The 11,190-nt window shown below is 42.3% G+C and overlaps 1 protein-coding gene across 1 annotated transcript; it reads left to right on the top strand.

The window, feature by feature from the left end:
- The first annotated feature begins 231 nt into the window (after nucleotides 1–231).
- On the top strand, nucleotides 232–8,678 carry LOC110983683 (uncharacterized). The gene is made up of 6 exons (XM_022243138.2): nucleotides 232–338; nucleotides 3,292–3,465; nucleotides 3,774–3,833; nucleotides 4,050–4,112; nucleotides 4,404–4,626; nucleotides 4,970–8,678. Exons 2-6 carry the CDS (start codon nucleotides 3,315–3,317, stop codon nucleotides 5,103–5,105), a joined length of 633 nt encoding a protein of 210 aa, XP_022098830.1. The 5' UTR covers nucleotides 232–338; nucleotides 3,292–3,314; the 3' UTR covers nucleotides 5,106–8,678.
- Nucleotides 8,679–11,190: the final 2,512 nt, after the last annotated feature.

Below are 11,190 nucleotides of genomic sequence, written 5' to 3'. Positions count from 1 at the left end.
ACTATTGTTGGGTGTTGGAAGTGTATAGGCCTATTCATCCAAACATTTAATGAGAAAAATCGCTCTGTTTGGGTTCCGAGCATATCAGCTGCTGCCTGAACAACATTTGGCCAAGGAGACCAGTGGAATGCCTGGAAGAGTACAAGTGAAATTGTTGGTATTGTGTTGGTGTCATTAGACTGGAGTGCAAGGGGGTGATTTGCTTATTTTTTTAAGTTTCCTCACTGACATGTCGTTTAAAAGCCTCCGTATTACTTGAAACGCCATCGATACTCCTTAGAGTGCCGTGTGCAAAACACGTGCAGAATTACTGTTGTTCGTCGGTGTCAAAACAAGAGGTATGTTGCACTTTTTAACCACATTTTACTGATAAATTTTTCTTATATGTCCGAAAAAGTACATTTGTTCTTTACACTTGATTTACTGGGCAAGTATGTCGACGATATTTTCTGGTTTGAGCGTGTGAGGAAAGCGAATTTATGAGGTAATTACACTACGCTGAGAAGGCGCGTTTTTTCAAGTCGAGCAAATTTAGCGCCGTGTTGGAGGTCACGAAGGCTTGCAGGGTCGGCCATGGATACGTGATGCTGTGAAGAGATTCACAGGATGCAAGGCCTAGCCTAGGCCTACATGAACTGGGATCATACCTTGGCATGTATAGCATCACCCCCAACTGAATAACGTTATTCTCATGGTTTGATCGGACACCTGGCAATGGCATGCGTGTGCTGTATTACTTCTTGGATAGCACCAAGACTAACATGACTGAGACTAGAGCATGGAGAAAGAGGGAGTCATGCTATAATTTAGCGTCAACAAGTGTCAACGAGCGTCAACAAAGTGTCAACAAAATATTCAAGCATTTTTACGCAAATATTTTATATTTACAATAGGCCTAGTAAGGCTGCTACATATCATATTCAATGTATCGTATTGAAAAATAATATTTAGTGTGGAAATTTGAGCGACAAATTTGGGCCTGCTTGTACCCCGTGCAGCTCAACCGGCTGCCATCTTTGTGTTCGCGTGGACGCTAGCGTAAAGAAAGATGGCGGCCTCCACACATGGTGAAAAAGTTTTGTTTTTCTGCGTGAATCTGGAAGCGAATTTGATGTTTCTCTTTCACAGTGGCAGGTCTTAGAGTCTCTAAATTATGATAAAACCACTTTTAAATCTTTAGAGGGTACTTTCGAGTTGTTGATGCTTTGTTGACGCTAGTTCTATGTGTTGATGCTAAATAGCATGACCGCTCAGAGAGGCCCTATGCATTGTGCTGGGGTTGGGATTGCTCAATTGTCATCTGCAAGTTTCTGGAGACAAATGTTCAACTTCCCAAGGTTTTGCAGCTTACACCTGACTACATCTAGTAAACAGGGCGCTACATACACTCCTGCGTCGATATACTGGACCCTCTACCGATTGATAGGGCCTAGTGATTTCTTTCGATCATTTATCCACATCCGAGGACATTATCAGACATCTGCTGGATGTTGGGAGTAATGGCAGAATACCCTGCCACGTGAAAATACCCCCTAAAAATCCATGGCTATATAGTCAAGTGGAGGTTGTTCAACTTCCAGGTGTTGTGTACAGTATTGAAGTCATTTTTGAGAACGAAACACTCTTGAATTTAAATGCAACTTTAGGGGAAGACTAAAATTTTTAAGTCCAATGTTGGTCCCGGGGAGCGGCTGCGCAGATACTGGGATACAAGCCTTGTGGATAGAAGCGTGACTCCGTATCCGCAGCTACGAGGTGGGCGAGACGAGTGGCGGGGTATTCTGCAATTGTGCCCGGATTTTATGAGCTGAAATTGCACCGGCATGTTCACTATTTGTGGAAAACGTTCCTTTTCCTTGTTTGGAAGAAAAAATGTTTTCAGTTGCCGTTTTCCCCATTCCGGACAAGCGAGCTACGCTACATGTTTAACAATTCGCTGCGAGCGGTATATGACTGGACAAGAATGTAGCCAAGTCAAGGGCAGTGTTGGGCATTAGCTGCCACACAAAACAGCTGTACTTTTCCCACACATACTCGGATCTACAGGTACTCTCGCAGATCTGAACAAAATTCTTAACCGTACAAATGAGCTTGTGTAACATGCAAAATTTGTCGGGAGTGGGCAGACATGCCAACTTAATTGCCCAGTAATGCAAGTAGCCATTGTTTGGCAAGCGCAAGGTTTATCCACGAAGAACACAGGGCAAGGGTTGTTTTTTCTGTTTTCTCTCAAGGACACAATCTACATTCAGAATTCGCATCTTGGTATGAACAGGAAAAAACCCTTTTCAGCTTGTTATAGTTGAGCTCTGAAGACAAATGACACTGCATGCGATTTGGATGCTTCCATATTTATTTGAACAGATAAAATCAGAGAAAACATGTTTTCCTTAGAGGTGCTCTTTGAAGGCAATTTGGTTTTGTGGATTTGAAATATCAGCATCTCTGGTGACAATTACAGTATTAGCTTTGGGTTAAGTCCCTTCCCCCCCCTTTTTTTAGCCCTTGTTGACATGCCAGTCTCTATTCCCTTTGGCATATTTAAGCAAGTGCTGGGATTCCACTTTTTGAGGAATCGAATCAATGCCACCGCCGATTCCATAACCTTGAGATCTGATTCCAGGAACAGTCCAGCGATTCCAAAAGACTGCCCTATAAAATAATCCACCGATTTTTAAATTGATGTGTGGTTTTATGCCAAATCAAGGAACCTAAACCGCGTGGCTTTATTTTTGTTGCCAAAAACTGAAGTCTGTGACGAGACGTGGACCACATGCTTTGCAGAATCGCAGCGGCACTGTGCAGTACTCTGACCCATTTGTCTGCAGCGTGCTGATGGCCCACTGTTGGCTGCATGCCAATTGTGACTCCTTAATATGCTGAGCATTCGGGTGCTGTATTTTGAGCGATGAAAACTACATGTACATCAGAGTTTCTCCCACACACCAATTAAAAACTCATTCCTTGGAGTGTTTATTACTTCCCCCCAAAAAATCTTCTGCTGGACCAACCAACGTCACGTTTTAATCCTCAAGATCGAAGCAAACTGTGGTGGTAAAAGGGCAAAATTTTTAATAACACGACACAAGTGTTTAGGATACAACGTACAAGTGCATTTTGCACGTAATCTCAGGTATACTCACCATGGCATTCGCACATGTAAAAATTGGAATCTATTCCTCGACGGAATCGGAATTGATTCCAAAAATGCTGGAATTACCCAACACTACTGGGATTACATGTATGTCTAATGTGTTTTTCTGTGTCGTTTTTTTCTGCTGTTGATGCCAGCCACGTTGACCCAGTCAACCAAGATGAGTAACCAGCGTGGAAAAAAGGACGTGAAATGCTACAGTTGCAACAAGATGGGGCATTTCGCCCGGGACTGTCCGTCCAAGGAGGATTCTGGGGGTGGGGGCGGTTATAAGAGTGGGGGTTACCGAAGTTACAACAGCTCTCGCAGTAGTGAGTATCGACACATGATTGAATCTTTTTGTAGGTGAGACAAACCCTAAATGCCCGCTCAATTTTATCAAAAGCATGAATATATTACATGCACAGTTTCCAAAATATGACAAGTTCAGATTTGTTAAGGGGAAAGATCTGACAATCGTAGAAAAGTCGTATCTGTAAACCAAATGTTCAGGATGTGCCGTTTCTCCAGATGAGAAATGAGATGAATTGGTTTCTCAGGGGAGGCTGACTAATGCTGTCATATTATGCTTTGTGGGTCATGGGTTTAAATTTGTTTTGTGTTTGAATTTTCTGCACAGACCGTTGTTTTCGGTGCAACCGCGTGGGACATTTGGTGGCTGATTGTACCAGTCCAGCCAGTAAGTAACCATCGTTATGGGTTGGTTTATTACTATTAAATGAAACTTGTGCGTAGAGTTTAAAAGATAGCTTTTTCTGTCCCGTGACTGGATGGCCTTCTGGCAAAACAAGTTTAGTCGTCAGTCATTCATGTTTGTACATGATGGTTAAAAACGAAGAAAGAGCTTGAAATCGCCTTGTGATAAATGCTTACATGTTCCTTGTTGATGGTCTAGACAAGTGCTACAACTGTGACGAAGAAGGCCACAATGCGAGTGACTGCCCTCATCCTCAGAAGCGTAAGTGACTTAGATTTGACTTGACAGTGTTTGGACAGTGCCAAAGTTAATCTCTTAATGCAGGTGTGCCTTGAGTTATGCTTTTGGCTTGGTTTGTGAACGAAAGATGGAGCTCACCCGTGTTTGAGCGTAATTGTTCTCGCAACTGTTGCATGGACCAGAGAACAAAAGAGGTATTCATAACTTAAGATTTGCATTAAGATGGGTGGGGGGGGGTCACTGAACTGTCCTAATCTGTGGCTTGCTTATTAGCTCGTTCATCAGTGCTTGACCTGTCTGTTCTCACCACAGCGAGAACGATCGAGTGCTACTCCTGTCACAAGACGGGCCACTACTCTCGCGATTGCCCCGAGAACAGTCAGGACGACAACCGGTGCTTCAACTGCAACCAGGTGGGACACCTGAGGCGCAACTGCCCGGACCTGGTCACAAATGGCGTGGATGACCGCGAGTGCTACAGCTGTCACCAGAAGGGTCATCTCTCCGGCCAGTGCCCCGAAAAGACCTGTCATAAGTGGGTTGGTTCCGTCAACTTTGACGGAGTTCATTCAGATGTTCTTGTCTTTTTTGGGGGGGGAGGGGGAAAAATCAGATTGAAGGTGTTTGGTTGATCCGATACCTCCTTGTCACACTTATGACGAAGGTCACACAATTCTAGATGATATGGTGTTTGCGTACATAAAAAAAGTTTTCTTGAAAGTGGAATTATAACTGGGACCAAATTAAAAGCAGTCAAGGACGTATTTAAAACATAGAGAGTGGATTCCTTACGCAACATTCAGTTTAGTGGTACTAAAGTGATATTTTCTTTGAGTGTATCATTGAATGATTGTGTTTTATTGTTGTGTACTGTGCAGCTGCAATCAGCCTGGGCACCTTGCTCGTGACTGCCCCAACGATTCTGGTGACAAGTGGAGCCGCCGCGCCAACACCGACAAGACCTGTTACAAGTGCGGCAACCTGGGCCACATCGCCCGCGATTGCGACGAGTGAGCCACACCAGGTTCCAAACTTCCTGCGCGCCTCACCGGCATCTTTATCCAGTCACAAGTCAGCCAATCCTGCCTTGGTGACAGCCAGCGGGCGTCCAGCCAGTGCACCGGTAAGAACTGGTTCCAAACCGGTTCCCACTGGTCTGAGGCAGTTCGCGAAGGGCTGGGTGTAGTGTGAGTGTGTGTGTGAGTAGGAGGTGCCTGTGTATCTCTCGTGAGTTTTCAAGTTAACATCAAAAGTAAGTATTTCCAGTAGATTAAGTGTTAATCTGTATGTAAAAAAGATAAACATATCTCAACGTAATTCAGAACTGACATCACGCAGATCCAACGAGTATTCAATTTTCAATGAAAATAAGGATGTAGGAGCAAGAAATGATTAAAAGTTTCATCACTACTTAATCACGAGGAAGAAGAAAAAGAAAAAAAAAGGTAATTCTTGCATCCTACCCTCTACGTTCATCCTTAATGTACGCAGGAAAACAAAACAAAACGATCCAAAATAAAACTCAAGCACCAGATGTCGAGAGCAGGCACGGTGAGTTTTCGGGGAACCTTTCGAGGCAGAGGAAAAGGGAGTTTGTTCGGGGGAGAATTGACCATCTTATGAAGCACTTTCATGGTTCGAAGAACCAGAAGTAAATCGGGAGAAAATTTTTGGGGGACGATTTTTTCGGAAGAGAGTTTCGTCACCGAGTTTCGTCGGTTAGTGACGACGGGGCTGCGTCTTGGGAGTAAGACATTCAGTTGGCGAGTCGGGGTTCAGTGGTGGTGGGTCGTGTTGATGCAGAGTCTGTTTTTGAATATCACGATCTGTTGTTGATTGTTTAGATGCTGCTTTCCAACGTATCTTTGAATTTAGCGCAAGTGTTGAGTGCATAAACATATCGTTGTCTTCTTTCAAGTGTCAAAAGGGAAATGAACACGAACTAATTTTTTTATAGTCGATTGGTTTTTTCCCCCTCCATGTTCCATCTGTGATTTTTTCTTTCTGTTACATTACAGCTGAAAAATAGGGGCAAGTTTATCTAGAATTATGTTTGCGAGGAATGGAATTTTCTGCCAGGTTTCAGATGAACTTTGGAGGAAGGCAACATCAAATTTTTCAATTTCTTTCAGTGGTTTATGAGCTTAATTCAAATCAAGATGTAACAAAAATGCACACTCCAAAAAAAAAGTTTCTTTTTTGGAGTTATATCAAGTATTATGTACATGTTCCTTTGTGTCGATTTCATTTGTAGCTTTAATTTGAAGGTGAAAAACCAGTACTCATTTTGTGGTGAACACTGGCCAAGGAAGTAACCCATTAACATGAAGTTTTTGAACCTTCAAAGAATGTTGAAAGTCAAATGTCCTTGGAACCAGAAAGTCTTTTTACACAGTGTATATTGCTGGTAAATTACAATACACAGAAGTTTGGAAGCGGTGTAAATTATGAGGTGTTTTCACTTGAGCTGAGACACAGGCAATAACCATTTCTGCTGTGCTTTTTTGGTGTAGGACAGACTCAAAAGACCATAGTTTCTGACAATTTTTGTAATACAAAGAGTTCAATTTTTTCAGCTCAAGTAAGTGTCTTTATAGTTCACATACAGTCATAAGAAAATTAAAACAGTTTACATTTGGGGGTGGGGAGTGGATGGGCTGAGGTGGGGGAATGGCTGGTTGAGATTGGAGGGGTTAATCCTAACCCTCCTCAATCCTCCCAAATCCTTCCGGGTTTAAGTGGATTTTAGAGGATTTGAGGGTGAATGGCAAAAGTGCATGGTTGAAGGATGCCATGCACGAAGATCTTGGGTTAGATCTTGTGTTGTTTTTGCTTAGTCATGCATAACTTCAGTCCGATATTTCTTTTGAATCAACCGCACTGCTCAAGAATGCCATTCACTCTGCCTCAACATAATGACAGGAATTGTCGGAGGATTTTGAAGGATTGAGGCAGCGGGCACACCTCCAGGTAAAATTTTCAAGAAATTTTGGAGGATTTTGGAGGATTGAGGGAGAATCCAATTTTCTCACCCCAGCAGTTGGAGGATTTTGGAGGATTGAGGAGGGTCCCTAGCAAAAAGGCCCCTAGGGGGTTAGGGTTAATGTTGCCAAATTACCCATTTGCCCACCAACTCAGACACTCCCCCCCTCCAAAACAAAATTACCCCCTCTTACTTGCTGACCTTGGTATGTGTCCAAGTGGTCACTACATGGGAGTCTCACTGTTTACAATTCATTTCAATCCCACAAAAAGGAAAACCTATTTCCCATCCTTCATTAATGCGTGTGTGCATGTGACTTACATGCAAGGCGTGTGCAGTGTGGGGCATTTCAGATGCATTCTATCCCTAACAGCATCAGTAGGCAATGTTTTGTGGAAGGTGTTATTGTAGTGCGCTGTGCATAGCCCCAATTCTCAGCGACTGATAAGATTTGTTGAACCGTCAGGGTGGTGTTGTCGGCGTGCATTCCTACTGTGTGTGATCCTTATCAGACTAATCAGAGCTTTGAACTTTGGTATTGAGTGTTGCCCTGATCCAGTGAACAGGTATCAAGAGATAGAGGAAAATTGCACCTGTTGACATAAGCTATCTCTTAACTTAGCTTTCATGCAGTGGTGACTTGGGAGTGAGGAGAGAGATTAAAAATCAGAATTAGGTCACAGCACCTGGGAGTCTGCTGTTGTAGTTCACGCTGACCTAGTTAACCCATCCTGTGTCACGTTTATTTGATTTGATGATTGAACTCTGGACATTGTCAAGAGTGGGCACTTATACGTCTGAAGCAAAAAGTCATACCTCGGGGCTCAGACAATGTGTGCGATGCCACGCATGCACAAGTAATATTCATCTTTGGATGGGCCACCCTGACAGGTTACTTACAGTGTGATTAAGCTTGGTACAGTCAGTTGACCTGTGTGATTTCTCAATTGCTTCTTGACCTGTCGATCTTTCCACCTTCTGTGGATCCCCTTTTCTTTCCAATTCATAGTTTTGGAGTGTTGCTTTGAAACACGAAAGTAAAGTCCAAGATCTCTGATTGACAAAAAGCACTGCGGGCAACAACTGTACATGTTTTTATAAATTGTAAGTGTGTTGGAATGTCCAGTCTGCATAATCTGCCACTTCAGCAAAGTGTAGCCACATCACAGCGGACATACTCATTGAGCATATCCACAGCTTAGGAAGCAGTTGCCCTCTGTCATCACGTTAATGTGGCAAGGTGTATTATTCTTGTCATTTGTGACATACAAAAGTACTGAATGGTGTACTGTATTTACTGTATCTTGTAGGGGTTAAAGTTGAAACAGATGTTGATGCCTGATGGCATTGCTTTGAACATGTTGAAAACATGCTGGATTGTCCGGGCTTTAAATGAAATACCGAGCAAGGAAAGACTTGGAATTGATTACATCATGGAGGAATGTGTTTTAGTCCTCCATGATTACATGTAGCAGCTGAATCTGATCATGCTCACAAGCTTTATTACTTGATTAATTGATCAACATATCGAGTATTTGGTTGCATTATTTATTTGATCTCTATCGCAACCTTTTGTAAAAATAAACAACTTTCCTTGGGGGGGGGGAAGAACCACTTAAATATCTCAATGCAGCAACAAAATGTGGAACTTAGACAAAGTAAGTCTACTTGAACGGCACAAATTGTAAAGATGTTTCGGTGGGAAAAAGGCCTCAAGGCAGACATGCAGTTGCTTCAACTGTTCTACATGTATGTACACGTAAGGCTTCTGTATGGCCTCCCATGTTGTTTAGATGTGCACCTTCCTATTGAGCTAGTAGGGTCCAGCGGTTCACTGAGCACCGTAACAAAAACAAACAAAAGTGTGGCATCGTCAGTGCAGAGGTATGTTCAATGGGCGGCAGAATTGTCATGAGTAATCACGCCTGTAGTTGGAAAAGTGAACAGTGGAGGGATTGTGATCACAAATTGGCACGCCTAAATCCATTGTGATAGTTTAAAGCTAACAGAATTTGCACCATGTCTTTTGTGTATGATTAGATGTTTGTGAAAGTCACATAAAAGTGCTTGGTTGAATTGTGTAATTGTTGGTTTTAGGTATAGCTGGACTGAAGTGGACTGTAGTTTTACAGTGTGGTATAGCAAATATATCTGTCCTCTCCGTATACATGTATTTATACTGTTGGTACATTTTTTAAAGCTATTTGTTCAAACAGTTCAAGTCCTGAGCCATTTTTAAGGGGGGGATAAAGCAAGTTTATTTCATAAAGTAAAAATTTGTAAGAACATTTGTGACACTTTAGTTTGTAGTGTGAGTTGAAGGATTAACCCTAACCGTCCCCAACCACACAGAATTAAACAGTAGTAAAGTGTTTAATTCTGTGGGGATAGGTCTGGTAGGCCCATAACAGCTGGCGTTTGCATTGGGTTTGGCATACCTCAGACAAACAAAGTCCAACAGCCTCTGTGCACAAAGTCCCATATGGGTGTTTAACTTTGTGTGAATGGGGAAGATGAGGTCCAGCATCCCTTGGGGGGTTAGGGTTAAGTATTAGAAATCAGTCTGATTGTGAGAGTGCCCTGGTAGTCATTGAATGCATGTGGTTTAAGATCACGCAGGCACGAGTAATTTATTCCCATGGAATTGTTCAACTGTAACAATTAAGCAACTTGTGAGGTAGAATGAAAGCAATCTGAAATTTTTCTAGAAACTGAAATTTTGGGCATTTTTTATGTTCTCTGATTTTTATCTGCGTCGAATTGAACTTGAGTCATTGAGCCCAAATGATTTTTGTTGATGTAATTCATTCGAGAGAAGGAAATGTCTAAAGCCAACAGTAATGCCTTTTAGCTGTCTCCTCTAATTTGCATGGCCCCTTAGCAACCAACAAAAGCGTACGCTGTGCTGTACGTGATAAATGTGTTTTTTGTCCGGCACGGCACTGTGGCATACAAAGGAAAGTATTGAACCCACCCCAACAGTTGTTGTCAGTGATCCGCTGACAGATGCTTGCATTGCACGGTGCGGTGGATTAAGTTACATCTGTCAGGAATGTGGGTCAACGTTTCCATATTTCTTTGCATTCCCTGCCGTCAAGATTTGTGTCAGTAATGTAAGTTGTAGTACAATATGACGAGTGCATGTCTTTGCATAATATCCTAAATATTTAAATATTGACCTTCAAACTCGCATTACACTCTGTGCCTTGTGTTATTTATATATGCATTTGGGGATTGTTCCGAAGAACGGTGTGTGGCAAATGTGACTGACTTATTTCAATTGGTGTGGTAAATTATGAGGAATTCATAAACTAAGAATTTAACTTATTCTGGTAAAAAAGACAACTTTTTATGAACTTGAAGTTTGTCTTAAAGTATTTTTATCTCCTCCCGCATATTTTTACCTGTTAGTTCTGGCGACCTCTTATATTAGATAAACCAACGTTGCGCTTTATCATGGAATTGGTAATCATTGTGTAGCTGCTATAAAAGTATAGTTTCGATTTGAAAAAAAAGAATGAGTTTAAGTTTCTTGTGTTGCGATATCTGTTTCAGCTGAATCGGGCAAGAAATAGACTTATCATCCTAAACATTTGTAGCTCGGGTATCACAGTTGTGCAAAGATGTGTATACACGCACTCACACAACACGGTAGGCTGACAGGTGACACAAATTCCAAACACATTTGTTTTGATTTGGAGACAAATTGCTTTATTCTGATATGCCAGTGATGCAAATAAGTTCATGCACAAAGTGGTTCTGTTCAGACATTTAGCCGAATGCACACGCGCTTACTAACCCTAAAAAACAGCACAGTGCAATTGGTGACAACAGCAGCTGAACAAAACTAGCCATGCCAAGACAATGGGTGCTAGTCCCATTGAACAATGCCACTGTTGGATCTTGTGGCGACTGGCAACCATAGACTCCCAGGCTGTTTGGCCTTGGGGAGAGCTGACCTGTTGGATCTTGTCACACTGGGCAGGCAAGCCACTTTGACAAATGATGCAGACTGACGTGTCTGGGAGAGTTTCTTTCCAAAGTACCCTGGAGGGTTAGGGCAAAAGGTTATGCAAAGAACTGATTCAAGATATTTATTTCAGTGGTTGACCCATG

Source organism: Acanthaster planci, linkage group LG04, assembly GCF_054643075.1.
Source record: "Acanthaster planci isolate LZ-2023a linkage group LG04, COTS_SCS, whole genome shotgun sequence".
Taxonomy (NCBI): Eukaryota; Metazoa; Echinodermata; class Asteroidea; order Valvatida; family Acanthasteridae; genus Acanthaster; species Acanthaster planci.
This window is presented reverse-complemented; position numbering and strand designations above follow the sequence as displayed.

Excerpts from the sequence above, each read along its gene's own strand:
- LOC110983683 (XM_022243138.2), top strand. The coding sequence starts at position 3,315 with ATGAGTAACCAGCGTGGAAAAAAGGACGTGAAATGCTACAGTTGCAAC. Across the intron at positions 4,113-4,403 it reads CTGCCCTCATCCTCAGAAGC|CGAGAACGATCGAGTGCTAC; the intron begins GTAAGTGACTTA and ends TTCTCACCACAG. Across the intron at positions 4,627-4,969 it reads CCCGAAAAGACCTGTCATAA|CTGCAATCAGCCTGGGCACC; the intron begins GTGGGTTGGTTC and ends TGTACTGTGCAG.